At 42.1% G+C, this 16,046-nt stretch overlaps 1 protein-coding gene across 6 annotated transcripts in view; it reads right to left on the reverse strand.

The window, feature by feature from the left end:
* Window positions 1-15,263, reverse strand: part of LOC125455049 (acylphosphatase-2-like) — a 246,219-nt gene extending 230,956 nt beyond the window's left edge. For 5 of the 6 annotated variants that reach the window (XR_009446148.1, XM_059648519.1, XM_059648521.1 and 2 more), the window contains exons 1-2: window positions 15,073-15,263; window positions 10,158-10,174 (exon numbers count right to left, since the gene is read on the reverse strand). Coding sequence is in view for 5 of the 6 variants with exons in the window: in XM_059648519.1 (XP_059504502.1) it covers window positions 10,158-10,174; window positions 15,073-15,190 (135 nt within the window). In the remaining variant the exon portion in view is untranslated. The remainder of the gene's footprint in view (window positions 1-10,157; window positions 10,175-15,072) is intronic. The other variant, XM_059648520.1, reaches the window with a different exon arrangement.
* Window positions 15,264-16,046: the final 783 nt, after the last annotated feature.

A 16,046-nucleotide genomic window follows, 5' to 3' on the forward strand; every position in this document is an offset into this window, starting at 1 on the left:
TGTTCTGCCACTGAATTATACAATCCTTTTTGCAAGTTGGTGTCTTATGCCGGTCTCCTCCTCCAAACAAAACGCAGTAAATAAAAAAGGTTGTAATTATTCAAAAACAACCGTTTTAACGTTCACATTCTTTGGTAGCAATAGATTTAATTATATAACTGCATTTTCACTCTGGTTTTATTTTGCCTTTTAATTACTACAATGGCCAATCCCAAAATCATTAAATTTGGAAATCTTTTAGTTCAATGTTGTATCTTTACTTGGTTAAAGCTGCAAAAGATGACAACTTCTGGTTCTCATGATTCAAAAAAGGTTTGTCCCAACACAAGTAGTTTGTGAAATGTATGCCAACTTTGCGGATTCCACTAGCAGTTCTGTGAGAGAATCTGTATATGCAGCTGTGGCCTCAGTGCATTCTCACCATTCCTGCGTCTTTCTGGTTGGTTTCAGGGGTTAGTGGTAAAAGATACCATGTATCCCTTGATTCTCTGAGATCAAAAATGCCTCTACCTCAGCCTTGAATATAGTTAATAAGGGCTCAGTCAGAACTGGGAGGGGGTGGGGGCACTTTGATCTGCCACTGGTTTCTCTATTTATAATGGTCACAAAGAGTAAACAAGCAGTTATGTATAATAAACCCGAGTCCATTAAAACAAACATTACTAGACTTGCTCCTGAGATGCTGCTTGGCCTGCTGTGTTCGTCCAGCCTCACATTTTATTACTAGATTTTTGTTGTCTGTTTTGCGATCTTTTTTAAAAATTTTTCAATTATCCCCATTTTATAGTGACATCCATTTTTACTTGGCAGAACATCAGCTGATCTAAGCCATGATTCTTGTTAAAAACAAAGGCACACCAGCATCATTAACACTTAAGAAATTAAGTGATCCTCTCATCTGGTCTCTTAAAATACAGGAATCTCTCTCACTGAAAGAGACCAGTTCTAGAAAGTCCAGTGTTATGGCTGGCCAACTGGGACGATCAGTGCTGAAGCTATAAAAGGAGGAATAACTTGATTCATAGCAAAGTGGAAAAGAGAGCAGGAGAGGAGCTTGGAACTGAGGAAAGACATGACACAATGTCCCTCAACTCAGAAACAATGATCACAAGACCATAAATTAATATGCAGCGGATTTCGAACTGCCATTGAATGTTCAGATGCTGCCATCTAGGGGCCTAAAAACACTGAAGTGAAAACAGCATGGATCTTGCAGCTGCTCCTGAGGTTGCCTACTTGTTTCTAGATTTCTTAGTTATTACATTTCAGTAGTCCTAAACTTCTTTGATTCATCTTTAATTCTTTTACAGTCAAAACAAAATGTGAATTTTTTTTTCAAATGGAGTTGCATTCACAGAATTTTTGAAAAGGCCTACACATAACTGCAAAATCCAGAAGTATGTTATTACATTACATTACATCATTTTTCATGCATATTTTGTTATACTCAAAAACACAAAAGATACCCGAAAGAAGCATGTGATTTTCTATCCCCCAAATGGAGTTCTGTTAATGGACCTTTTGGAGAGGGCAACGTCGAGGGGTCAAGTTTTTTGAAGTCACAGAGATGTACAGCATGGAAACAGACCCTTTGGTCCAACTCGTTCATGCTGACCAGATATTCTAAATAAACCTAGTCCCATTTACCAGCATTTGGCCCATATTCCTCTAAACCTTTCCTATTCATATACCCATCCAGATGCCTTTTAAATGTTGCGATTATACCAGCATCCACCACTTCCTCTGGCAGCTCATTCCATACACGCACCACCATCTGTATGAACTAGTTACCCCTTAGATCCCTTTTAAATCTTACCCCTCTCGCCTTAAACCTATGCCCTCTAGTTTTGGAACCCCCCCCACCCCAGGGAAAAGACCTTGTCTCTTCACCTTATCCATGCCTTTCATGATTTTAAAAACCTCTGCAGTGCACCCCACAGCCTCTGACACTCCACAGAAAATCGTGCCAGCCTATTCAGTCTCTCCCTAGAGCTCAAACCGTTCAACCCTGGCAATATCCTTGTAAATCTTTTCTGAACCCGTTCAAGTTTTACAAGATCATTCCTACAGCAGGGAGACGAGAAATACATACAGTATTTCAAAAGTGGCCTTACCAATGTCTTGCACAGCCAAAATATAACCTCCCAAGTCTTATACTCAACGTATTGACCAATAAAGGCAAGTGGACTAAATGCTGCCTTCACTATCCCACTCACCTGCAACTCCACTTTCAAGGAATTATGAACTTGCACTCCAAGGTCTCTTTGTTCAGCAGCACTCCCCAGGACCTTACCACTAAGTGCATAAGTCCTGCCATGATTTGCCTTTCCAAAATGCAACACCTCACATTTATCTAAATTAAACCCCATATGCCACTCCTCGGCCTTTTGGTCCATCTGATCAAGATCCCATTGTACATGAGGTAATCTTCTTCGCTGTCCACCACAACACCAATTTTGGTGTCATCTGCAAACTTACTCACCATACCTCCTATATTCACATTCTAATAATTTACATAAATGATGAAAAGCTGTGGACCCAGCACCGATTCTTGTGGCACACCACTGGTCACAGTGGTCTAGTCTAAAAAGTAACCCTCCACCACCACTCTCTGTTTTCTACCTTCAAGACAGTTGAGTGTCCAAATGACTAGTTGTCCCTTTATTCCCATGACCTAACCTTGCTTACAAGTCTCCCATGAGGAACCTTGTCAAACACCTCACTGAATGCTATATAGATCATGTTCACTGGTCTACCGTCAATCCTCTTCACTTCTTCAAAAAACTCAATCAAGTTTGTCAGGCATGATTTCCCATGCACAAAACCATGCTGATTATCCCTAATCAGTCCTTGCCTTTCCAAACACATGTAATTCCTGTCCCTCAGGATTCCTTCCAACAACTTGCCCACCACTGATGTCAGGCTCACTAGTGTGTAGTTTCCCCCGACTTTTCCATACCACCTTTCTTAAATTGTGGCACCATATTAGCCAGTCTCCAGTCTTCCAGCACCTCAGCTGTGGCTATTGATGCTACAAATATTGGAGCAAGGGGTCCAGCAATCACTTCCCTCACTTTCCACTGAGTTCTAAAGGAACAACTGATCAGGTCCCAGGGATTTATCCATCATTATGCATTTTAGACATTCAGTACCTGCTCCACTGCAATATGGACATGTTATAAGATGTTGCTATTTATTACCCCAACTTCTCTATTTGTCTAAAGTTATATGCAAAGAAGATTTTTAACATAGCTAATTAGATTTTTAATTGCAGAGGAGAGTCTTTTAAAAACATTACTAAAGAGATTCTATTTTAAATCACAGAGGAGACAATTTTCTAAAATTGTATGCGTAGAAGAGAGTTTATTTTCATCATTGCTAACGGGTCTTTTTTAAATTGTGGGAGAAGAGTTTTTTTTAAAAGTAGAATTGTGTTTACAGAGGTTTTAGAAAAGCCTACATGTGGCCAGCTCTGGAGTGAGGTTTTCTTTTAAATATCAAAAGATTGAAAACTGACTGCTGGAGCACTTGAAGAGGAGTCATTTTTAAATTTGATTGTTCAGATGAGTAGTTGATTTTATTTAAGATTTATATGTTTTTCACTTTTTTTGCATGCTTAATATTAATATTCTTTGGGCAAGGAAAGGTAGTTTATGTGTACGTTACTATTGTGAGCTGCTTCTTTCTAGGTTGAATATCATCAGGGCATACAAGAGGGAAACAGTTAGATGGCTAGTGGGTTTAGACAAGTGATTACACAGCCGAATCAGTGAGATAGATCAGTGACTGTTAGGAAAGATAAGAAGGTAGTTCAGAAGTCCATTGTGTTTATTCCTCTCTCAAACAGATACTCAGTTTTGGGTTTTGAGAAGGATAGACTCTCAGCAAAATGGAAGAAGCAGAGAGATCTTGGACACTAAGAATGAATTTTATGTTATACAGAGTTTGACCAAAGTTTGAAAGATTCTGCAGCAGCGAGTGTGAACTTAGTATGTTGCTTTGCTGGTGCCAGGATTAAGAATGTTTTGAAACATCTGAAGTATATTGTTAAAGGGGACGGTGCAAAACCAGAAGTTATTTGTACACATTGGTAGGATTATATTGTTCAGGAAAAGATTAAGGTTTTACAGAGTGAATAAAAGGCTAGGTAGAAGATTAAAACAGAACCTCAAAAGTAGTCATCTTTGCTTTACTCTCAGTGCTAAGTTTGAATGGGGGGGAAGAAAGAAAAGGATAGAAGAGATAAATTAATGGCTGAAGAGGTAGTGTAATATTCAGGGATTCAGTTCATGGATCATTAGGATCACTTCTGGGGCAGAAAACACCCGTTCAAAAGGATGGTTTCATCTGTATTGGAAAGGGACTACTATCCTTTGCAGGAAGATTTACTTATTCGATTAAAGGAGACTGTCACAGGGGTGGAGGGGAAGTGGTGGAGGGATCCTAAATAGCAGAGCAGATAGCACGGTGGATGAGTGAGATAGTAGGAAATGCAGATGCTGGAGAATCTGCGATAACAAGGTGTAGAACTGGATGAACACAACAGGCCAAGCAGCATCAGAGGAGCTGGAAAGCTGACGTTTTGGGCTTACAGAGATAATGGGAACTGCAGATGCTGGAGAATCCAAGATAATAAAATGTGAGGCTGGATGAACACAGCAGGCCAAGCAGCATCTCAGGAGCACAAAAGCTGACGTTTCGGGCCTAGACCCTTCATCAGAGAGGGGGATGGGGTGAGGGTTCTGGAATAAATAGGGAGAGAGGGGGAGGCGGACCGAAGATGGAGAGAAAAGAAGATAGGTGGAGAGAGTATAGGTGGGGAGGTAGGGAGGGGACAGGTCAAGGAGGTGGGATGAGGTTAGTAGGTAGATGGGGGTGCGGCTTGGGGTGGGAGGAAGGGATGGGTGAGAGGAAGAACAGGTTAGGGAGGCAGAGACAGGTTGGACTGGTTTTGGGATGCAGTGGGTAGAGGGGAAGAGCTGGGCTGGTTGTGTGGTGCAGTGGGGGGAGGGGACGAACTAGGCTGGTTTAGGGATGCGGTGGGGGAAGGGGAGATTTTGAAACTGGTGAAGTCCACATTGATACCATTGGGCTACAGGGTTCCCAAGTGGAATATGAGTTGCTGTTCCTGCAACCTTCGGGTGGCATCATTGTGGCACTGCAGGAGGCCCATGATGGACATGTCATCTAAAGAATGGGAGGGGGAGTGGAAATGGTTTGCGACTGGGAGGTGCAGTTGTTTGTTGCGAACCGAGCGGAGGTGTTCTGCAAAGCGGTCCCCAAGCCTCCGCTTGGTTTCCCCAATGTAGAGGTAGCCACACCGGGTACAGTGGATGCAGTATACCACATTGGCAGATGTGCAGGTGAACCTCTGCTTAATGTGGAATGTCATCTTGGGGCCTGGGATAGCGGTGAGGGAGGAGGTATGGGGGCAAGTGTAGCATTTCCTGTGGTTGCAGGGGAAGGTGCCGGGTGTGGTGGGGTTGGAGGGCAGTGTGGAGCGAACAAGGGAGTCACGGAGAGAGTGGTCTCTCCGGAAAGCAGACAGGGGTGGGGATGGAAAAATGTCTTGGGTGGAGGGGTGGGATTGTAGATGGCGGAAGTGTCGGAGGATGATGCGTTGTATCCGGAGGTTGGTGGGGTGGTGTGTGAGAACGAGGGGGATCCTCTTTGGGCGGTTGTGGCGGGGGCAGGGTGTGTGGGATGTGTTGCGGGAAATACGGGAGACGCGGTCAAGGGCGTTCTCGATCACTAAGGGGGGGAAAGTTGCGGTCCTTGAAGAACTTGGACATCTGGGATGTGCGGGAGTGGAATGTCTTGTCGTGGGAGCAGATGCGGCGGAGGCGGAGGAATTGGGAATAGGGGATGGAATTTTTGCAGGAGGGTGGGTGGGTGGGAGGAGGTGTATTCTAGGTAGCTGTGGGAGTCGGTGGGCTTGAAATGGACATCAGTTACAAGCTGGTTGCCTGAGATGGAGACTGAGAAGTCCAGGAAGGTGAGGGATGTGCTGGAGATGGCCCAGGTGAACTGAAGGTTGGGGTGGAAGGTGTTGGTGAAGTGGATGAAGTGTTCGAGCTCCTCTGGGGAGCAAGAGGCGGCGCCGATACAGTCATCAATGTACCGGAGGAAGAGGTGGGGTTTGGGGCCTGTGTAGGTGCGGAAGAGGGACTGTTCCACGTAACCTACAAAGAGGCAGGCATAGCTGGGGCCCATGCGGGTGCCCATGGCCACCCCCTTAGTCTGTAGGAAGTGGGAGGAGTCAAAAGAGAAGTTGTTCAGGGTGAGGACGAGTTTGGCTAGGCGGATGAGGGCATCGGTGGAGGGGGACTGGTCGGGCCTGCGGGACAGGAAGAAGTGGAGGGCCTTGAGGCCATCTGCATGCGGAATGCAGGTGTATAGGGACTGGACGTCCATGCTGAAGATGAGGTGTTGGGGGCCAGGGAATTGGAAGTCCTGGAGGAGGTGGAGGGCATCGGTGGTGTCACGGATGTAGGTAGGGAGTTCCTGGACCAACGGGGAGAAAATGGAGTCCAGACAGGTGGAGATGAGTTCGGTGGGGCAGGAGCAGGCTGAGACGATGGGTCGACCAGGGCAGGCAGGTTTGTGGATTTTGGGAAGGAGATAGAAACGGGCCGTGCGGGGTTGGGGAACAACGAGGTTGGAGGCTGTGGGTGGGAGGTCCCCTGAGGTGATGAGGTCATGAATGGTGTTGTAGATGATGGTTTGGTGCTCGGGTGTGGGGTCATGATCGAGGGGGCGGTAGGAGGTGGTGTCGGAGAGTTGGCGTCTGGCCTCGGCGATGTAGAGGTCAGTCCGCCATACTACCACTGCGCCACCCTTGTCTGCGGGTTTGATGGTGAGGTTGGGGTTGGAGCAGAGGGCCCATCTTCGGTCCGCCTCCCCCTCTCTCCCTATTTATTCCAGAACCCTCACCCCATCCCCCTCTCTGATGAAGGGTCTAGGCCCGAAACGTCAGCTTTTGTGCTCCTGAGATGCTGCTTGGCCTGCTGTGTTCATCCAGCCTCACCATTTTATTGTTTTGGGCTTACACTCTTCTTCAGGAAAAGGTGGAGGAGGTTGGTTTTTAATCTGAAAAACATGTTGTTATTTGGAAAAGACAAAGCAAGATAGAGAACAAAGTAATTCTGAAGAATTAAACTCATTTGTTTCAATGCAAGGGGTCTCACAGGAAAGGCTGATGAACTCAGAGCACATTTGGGAACATGGGATTGGGACATCAGCCAAGTTTCTGTGAAAGCTATGAGGGATGGGCAGGACTGACAGCTCAATGTTCTGGGTTTCAGATGATGTAAGAAGGACAGAACGAGAAGCAATAGAGGCAGGGGAGTGGCATTTTTGATTAAGGAAAACATTACTGCTGTAATTAGAGAAGATACTTCTGAAAAATCATCCAGTGAAAATATATGGGCTGCAATTAGAAATTGAAAAGGAGTGATTACTTTGACAGGATTCTACTTTCGACCCTCCAATAATCAGAGGGAAACTGAGGAACAAATATGTCGAGAGAGCTCAGATTCATGGAAGAATAATAAAGGTCATAATGGTAGGTGATTTTAATTTCCAAACATTGACCGGGACAACAAGATTGTTAAAGGTTTGGATGGTGAAGAATTCGTTAAATGTGTTCAAGAAAACTTTCTTTATCAATACGTAAATATTCCTACTAGAGAAGGAACAAAACCTGGCCTTCTCTTGGGTAATAAGACAGGGCAAGTGACTGAAGTGATAGCAGGGGAACACTTTGGGTCTAGTGATCATAATCCTATTTGTTTTAAAATAGTTATGGAAACCTTCCATAAAAACTAAAGTGTCTTAAATGGGTTAAGACAAATTTTAATGGTATGAAACAAGAAATTTCAAAAATTGATTAGAGTGGTCTGTTTGCAGGCAAAGGGGCAATCTGGTAAGTGGGAGGCTTTCAAAAGTGTGACAGCGAGAGCTCAGAGTCATTATGTTCCTGTTAGAATGAAAGGTCAGGCTGATAGGATTAGAAAACAATGATGGGTAAAGATATTGAGGTTCTAGTCAAGAATAAAAAAGAATTGTACATTAAACATAGACAAGTGGGTTCAAATGAATCTCTTGAACAGTATAAAGTGTGTCGGGACATTCTTAAAAGGGAGGTCAAGAACGTAAAGAGAAGATATGAGATGGCCTTGGCAAATGCCGTAAAAGATAATCCAAAGACATTCTGCAAGGACATTAAGAGTAAGGGACCAACTAGAGAGAGTAGAGCCCCTTAAAGATCAAAGAGGTTGTCTTTGTGTTGAACCTCAGGAGATGGGACAGAAATTAATATTTTGCATCAGTTTTTACTGTGGAGAAAGAAATGGAGGCTAGAGAACTCAGGGGAATAAATACTGATGTTTTGCAAACAGTTCACATTACAAAAGAAGAAATGCTAGACATGTTAGAAAATATTAAGGTGGTTAAATCTCTGGGACCTGAGTTATTGTATCTCAGGATCTTGTGGGAAGTTAGGGAAGAAATTGAAAAAATATTTGCATCATTTATAAATCCAGGTGTGGTGCCAGATTACTGGAGAGTGGCTAATATTGTGCCTTTGTTTAAGAAAGGATGTAAGAAGTCTGGGAACTGTAAACCTGTGACTCTGACTTCAGCAGTGGGTAACTTGTTGGAAATAATTCTAAACGGTACAATTTACCTGTATTTACGGAGGCAAGGAATGATTAGAGATAGTCAGCATGGTTTTTTGCAAGGGAAATCGTGTCTCAAAAGCTTGATTGAGGTTTTTGAGGAAGTAACCAAGGAGATTGATGAGGGCAGAGAACTAGACAATGATTTACTTGGGTGTTAGTAAAGCCTTTAGCAAGATTCTGTATGATAAACTAATTAATAAAGTTAGAACACATGGAAGTCAAAGTGAGCTTGCCACTAGGATATAAAATTGGCTTACTGACAAGAGATGGGGTGATGGTGGAGGGTTTTCTTAGGGCTGGAGGTCTGTGAACAGCGGTGATACAGAGAGATTGATGCTGGGTCCACTTGTTTGGAACTTTTAATATAAAAGTGATTTAGACGAGAATATTGAAAGCATGATTAGTAAGTTTGAGGAGGACACCAAAATTGGTGGCACAGTGGACAGCGAAGAAGGTTATCTAAGATTACAAAGAGATCTTGATCAATTGGATCCCTGGGCTGAGGAGGTACAGATGGAGTTTAATTTGGATAAATGCAAGGTATTGCATTTTGGCAAAACAAATAAGGGCAGGACTTACAGAATTAATAGTAGGGTTTTGGGTAATATTGTAGAACAGAGACTTAGGGGGTTCAGGTACAGGATTCTCTGAAGTTTACGTCACTTGTAGTTAAGGCGGCGTTTAGCAAACTGACCTTCATTACTCAGACTTCTGAGTGTAAGAATTGGGACATGATGTTGAGTTTCTACAAGATGTTGGGGAGGTTTCTTCTGGTCATCCTGCTATAGGGAAAGATATTATTAAGCTGGAAAGGGCTCAGTAGAGATTTACCGGAATGTTGCAAGGGTTTGAGTTATAAAGAGAGACTCGATAGTCTGGGACTTTTTCCACTGGAGCGTAGGAGGATGAGGGGTGAATTTAGAGATTTATAATATCAAGAGGGGTATAGATAAGATGAATGGCAGATCTCTTTTTCCCTAAAATGGAGCACTTCAAGACTCCTGGGCATATTTTTAAGGTGATAAGAGGAAGATTTTAAAAAGACATGAGGGGCTTTTTTGTTAATACACTGAGTGGTTCGTATGTGGAATGAACTTCCAAAGGAAGTGGTGAATGCAGGTACAGTTACAACGTTTAAAAGACATTTAGATAAATACACAAGTAAAAAAATATTTGCAGGGATATGGGCCAAGCTCAGGCAGGTGGGACTAGTTAATTTGAGATTATGGTCAGCATGGACTGGTTGGCGGGAAGGGTCTATTTTAGTGCTGTATGACTATGACTATGACCCTATATGGCTATCACCTTGGTATCAGTGTGCATTGCATAGTGGAGGTGAAACAACAACAGCATTCAAACAATTGTTATTGATTGAAAGAATTGCAAGTTACTTATAAATTCAAACACAAAGGTCTATCCCAACCTTGCATTACTGATTTACAAGAATATCAAATGATTCTGTAGCAGTCATCTTACCATTCTGAAACAGACCCCTGTGTGGAAAAAGGAAAAGAAATATATATCAGCCATGTCATCCTATTAAAACAATAAGCCAATATAATACGTTATATTATTTCATATCAGGTTGGTTTCAAGCACAGAGAATTAAACATCTGCATATGGCTTCTACCTCCTGTCCATAATTGTTATTTCCTAAATTTTACAAATATTTTTTCCACAGATTGAGGGCACTGACTGGACCAGCATTTATTGCACTTTCTTAAATTACCCTTGAGTTAATATCTATTATCTGCCTTTTTGAACTACCGCAGTCCACTATTCCTATAATTTTCACATTGATTTTAAATCATAAACTCTCCTTTATAAAACTTCGAAAAATTCTTTGTAAATATTTTATAATTGGAAACTATAAAATTACAAGGGATTCATCACAAATGTTTCATTCACACACTGAAAACACCAAATATTTGCCAAAAACAATTTTGGTTCCCATTTTCCCTCCAACCTGAAATTTCTGTTGTGGGAACATTAATTCCCCAAGCACAATTGACAGTCAAATGGAGTTGATGGCTCATTCCATTCTTAGCACTAATATAAAATGGGTTTAGTCAACCCAGCAGCAACAACCATGTTTGAAGACAAAGAGATCTGTGCAGTCAGATTTCCAATATGTCATAAGGAGGAAAATAAGTGTATTTCTGGGCTTCATAATGAAAGTACCATTCTCTCTCATCACAAATAGTTCCCACCCCATCCTTGCAAACTACTGACCATTCCAAATGTTTCCATATCTCCCCCATTTCTGGCATTAAATATCTTTCAAACCCAATTCATTAGTTTACAAGCTTTCTGGGGAAAGACCAGCCAAAACAAATTAGCCTAAATAAGGGTTCAGCACTGACAGACTTTAAAAAGCCTCACTTTAATATTCCTTTGATGACAAGTTTCTTTTCCTCCATACCTGTACCTGTCCCGTTGAGATTCTAGCCTTTTTTTGGGTTACGTTTCCCATTTTTCTTCTTACCCTCTTCCCTCCAGAATAACAGACTTTAGTAAGTTTTTATTTCTTTTCACTCTCCTCTTTCATCTCCCACTACGTCCTCTTTCTCAACTTGGCAAGCCAAAAGTAGTCAAGCTGAGAAATGGATCAATAAATAGATTGACAACTTGGAATGGACAGACAAGCTTGGGATGTCTTTGGGGCAAGAAGGTAGTTGTTGCAGTGTGAGGTTTTCATGGCAAATGCCTGTGTCGGAAACAGGTTCAGTTAGGCTAAAAGCACTTGAAGGAAGAATAAATGGTATTTGAAAAAGTCAATGGAGCCAGAAAGCATTAAGGATAGGCTAATAGTCAAGCATGCACCCAGGAAGGGCCAATGGGATATCTTTGTAACATGCTTTTGCTACTCTAGTTGCTACTTAACCCCTGGCAGCCTGCTTCTCAAGATCTGCAAACATACTGTCCTGGTAAATATTGTTTTCAGCCTGTAAAGGGCCCCCCAAGCTTAGCTTTACTGCTTGCCATTTTTTCTCCTCATCTCTCTCTCTTCTCCAACCTTAATATCTGCAACCTTTTTAATGCCTTCTGATACATTGTTCTTTTCCAGTTTCCAAGCCCTAATAGTCTGCATTTCTCCAATGATGTCCAGCCCTTTGAAACCTCCACCTTCTACCAGGCAGCCTGTGAGGCTTCCTCTTTTTCCTCGAATGGAGGCCCAAATAGTTTGCATCCATCAACACACTTTTTCGACCAAACTAAGATTTATTCTCATACAGAACAGAAACTCCTTGGTATTGAGGAAGCAGAGAGACTGTGCAAGGAATTGGACTGGCTGGAAGAGTCGGCAAAGTGATGGCAGATGGAATAAGTGTGAGGTTATGCACTTTGATACAAAGAATAGAGGCATAGAATATTTTCTAAATGAGTTAAGGTTTTGGAAATTTGAAGAACAAAGGGACTTGGATGTCTGAGTTCAGGATCCTCAGAGTAAACATGCAGGTTCAGTTGGCAGTTAGGAAGGCAAAATGCAATGTTAACATTCATTTCATGAAGTCTGCAACAGTAAAGCAGAGAACTATGACTGAGGCTAAGGCTCTGGTCAGATCGTATATGGAATATTGCAAGTGATTTTGGGCCCCGTATCCAAGGAAAGATACCAAGCCATGCCTCCTCATAATTTTATAGACCTCTAACAAGTCTCCTCTCAGGGTCTTGATTAGCAAGGGGATCAAAGGTTACAGGGAGAAGGCAGCGGCGGGGTGGGGAGTTGATAAACATATCAGCCATGATTGAATGGCAGAGCAAACATATGGGCCAAATGACCTAATTCTGCTCCTGTATCTTATGATCCTTTCACCTCATCCAAGTAATATACAGTGGAAAACCAGTTGGGTCCTGGCCATGCTCTTTTTTTCGTGGAATACGTTCTTTATTCCAACTCAGGTCCACTCTCTCCATCACAACTGTTTTGTATTGCTTCCTGCTGGCATCCGGAACTAGAAAATATCATCAACTTTGTTTTAATTTTTCACTCACTTTGCTTTAACATGGCTCATTTCCAACTCTTCCATCCTTTCCTGGACTTCCCTATCACCATTTCTGGGGACTGACTATCATCCAATATCAATTACTTTCTTCCACCAAACTTCCTGAAATGACTCTCTGCCATTCTCAGAGTTTCTTCATCACGTGTTCTAACAATGCTAACTTAACAGCAGTGCTTCTGATTTATTTTCCTTTATCTACAACCCTTCAACCCTGGTTGGAAGGGCCATGAACTGTAATTGTTTCATTTTTGCTCTCAACCTATCCTTTCCCTTCAAGAATCAACAGTGTTTTTCTTTCCAGCTCACCAGTCACTATATTTACATATCATCCTCCTTCATTTTCACTGCTTACAAAGTGAGTAAAATTCAAACAAACAATCTTCCTTTCTACTTGCAGCATTCCAAATGAGCCACTCCCTTAATAAACTTAACCATTCCTCTAAAGACTCTCAAGCCTACCACCACACTTTTCCATGCAAATACAGTGGTGTATCAGATCAACTTTGTTTTGCTTCTTCCCTTCACACCATCCGGCGCCCCAACCACTCCTCTTACAGAAATGGCAATTTACTCAATCTTAAATTTAATACAATGTATTTATTGCTCATGACCCAAGACTGTAATTCATGTTCCAGCTTCAACAACCAGCTTACCAGGGAAGCAGTCTTCACATCAATTAAGGGCTCATGCATGTAAAAATATGAGCTTTAATCAGATTTGCACTGAGGTAAATTCAGGGCTCAAAACACCCACGCTTCCTGTTCCCCACCTCCATTGGGAAAATTTAGCCCATGACCTCTGCTTCTCTTTGCACAAATGGTGCCTGATCTCCAGCGTTTCCAGCATTCTACCACCCAAACCGCACCCCCCAACCACCACTTCTGTGTCAGAAATATGCAATCCTGATACTTTTTCCCCCGGTGAAATTACATAATGCAGTGGATAGCAAAAAACTGGAAATAAATGTAACTATTCATCAGATTTCTTAAGACTTAGTGACTACAAGCACTCAAATCCAGGCATGGACACAAAATAAGAGACAAACTGGAGTTTTATCCTTCAGACAGTGCAGTAAATGTTATCACTGAGATTCTTGGAGAAATGAGCAGATTTGCAAATAGGGGAGTTATGCCTTTATATTTCAATTTTGAAGCTACTGGGCACTGAGGATGTTTAGAATGCAGGCAGCTTGCTTAAACCATTATGAAGAAACAACTGATTAATGTCTGCAGAAAAATGTTAATTTTAAGAGTTCTAAAAAGATAATACAGGGAATATATTTCAACATGTGGAGTATAACTTTGCAGTATTTTAACAAAATATTTATAATTGAACACAACTTTGTTATTGGTAGAATGTTTAATCTACAAAACATTTTCAACAATTATTAACAAACTTCCTTTTAATTGCTAATCACCTGACTTACTACTGATTATTACCAGTTTTCAAAGGTAAGTGCTGTGCTGCCCTTTTTTCAAAAAATTCCAAAATTTTTTTGACTCCAATTCTTAACTTCAGCCATAGGAATAATATTAAAGGATAATAACCACAACAAGGAGAAATTGGCTATGACCAAGTGGACCTTCAGTATATTTTCTGTAACCATCTAAAATGGTCAAGATTGGTATCAGATTGAGTGAAAGTTGACGTTTGAGGGTCGATACGAAAAGGTCACTTAAACCTGAAAGGTTACGTCTTTCTATTTCCGCCGATGCTGCCAGACCTGAATTTTTTTTCTACTGTATTTCAGTTTCCAGGATAATCTGGTTTCTGTGCAATAGGTGGCTGGATGCGTGTGCAAATTATGCATGGGATCACACCAATGAGCAAATGTTAAAGGTCTCTGACAGTCGCCAACGACCAGAATAGAAATAATTGACGACTGTAAACTTTTACATACGCTCCCGGCCTTAGGGGCTGTAGGGAAAAAAGTTATTTGTGGCTAATTGTTCACAGCTTTCAGTTGATCATAGCAGATGCCAGTTTCCCCAGCTGCTTTTTCCAATTTTGCTTCTCAACGACCGACTTTCAAAACTGCCAAATTAGACACATATTCATTGATTTAATCAAACACGAATAAAGTGTTGCATTTTCCGCATTGACTCAACATTTGGTCTCGATCAGAAAAGTCATCGTTGTTTTTGAACCAGCACTTTGCCCCAGTCCTGGCCTTTCTCTGTTCGTGCAGGAGGGGCTGTTAGGTACCAGCCCTTTCCTATTTTAGGCACAAAATTAAACCTCACGGTTTTTATAAAATTCGGACGTGAATGCGCTCCACCGCAGTCTTTTTTTTAAGAAAGATAAATAGCGCGTTGGAAGGAGGGTGCGCGGCGATTTGTCCTGAGCTCATGCTGAAGGCTCTATTTTTATCCCCACACACTTACCCTGTACTCGGCCACTAATTTCATAATCTATTGATTTGAATCGCGCAGCCAGTGACCCCACCTTTGACATTATCAACAATAAACCGAAGCAAACTGTTACTTTAACCACACTGCACATCAAACAGCAGAGAGCGAGGGCACCGTGACAAGCCGTCTCCCCAGTAAACACACTCGACTCCTGCCGTCCCCTCCCTACCTCTACCGGATGTTCTCAGTTCCAGCTTTTCCTGAACCACTCCGGTCACCTGGAGGCAGCCATGCTAATATAAGTGAATGGTATTAATCTGAAATATGAAGATGTTTATCTGTAAAACGTGATCTCTTCTACGGAAATGTGGCATCTATTTTGGATTCCTCCATGAGGGCAAAAGTTCCTCAAATCACCTCTTCTGTTAAACCCCCATATGCTTCACTGCAATCGTTTCCATTTGTCTTAAATCCACTTAGTACAGACCCAAGATAATAAAATGTGAGGCTGGATGAACACAGCAGGCCAAGCAGCATCTCAGGAGCACAAAAGCTGACGTTTCGGGCCTAGACCCTCTGATGAAGGGTCTAGGCCCGAAACGTCAGCTTTTGTGCTCCTGAGATGCTGCTTGGCCTGCTGTGTTCATCCAGCCTCACATTTTATTATCTTGGAATTCTCCAGCATCTGCAGTTCCCATTATCTCTAGTACAGACCCAATCTGTTTGATCTTTCCTCACAAGACAACCCAAGTTTCTCTGAACTGCTTCTAATACAAGGATATTCCTCTTGAAATAAGGACACAAAAACTGCATGCAATACTATAGTTGTGATGTCACTAATGGCCTACACAACTCTAGCAAGACTTTCCTTTTCTGCTACGTCTCCTTTACAATATACACAGACATTTGTGTTCCTAATTACTTGCCACAATTACGTGCTAACTTTTTGAAATTCACATACAAGGACACCTGAATTAGCTCCACTGAGGCCTGTATATCCTATCAGC

Source organism: Stegostoma tigrinum, chromosome 9 (genome assembly GCF_030684315.1).
Source record: "Stegostoma tigrinum isolate sSteTig4 chromosome 9, sSteTig4.hap1, whole genome shotgun sequence".
Classification (NCBI taxonomy): domain Eukaryota; kingdom Metazoa; phylum Chordata; class Chondrichthyes; order Orectolobiformes; family Stegostomatidae; genus Stegostoma; species Stegostoma tigrinum.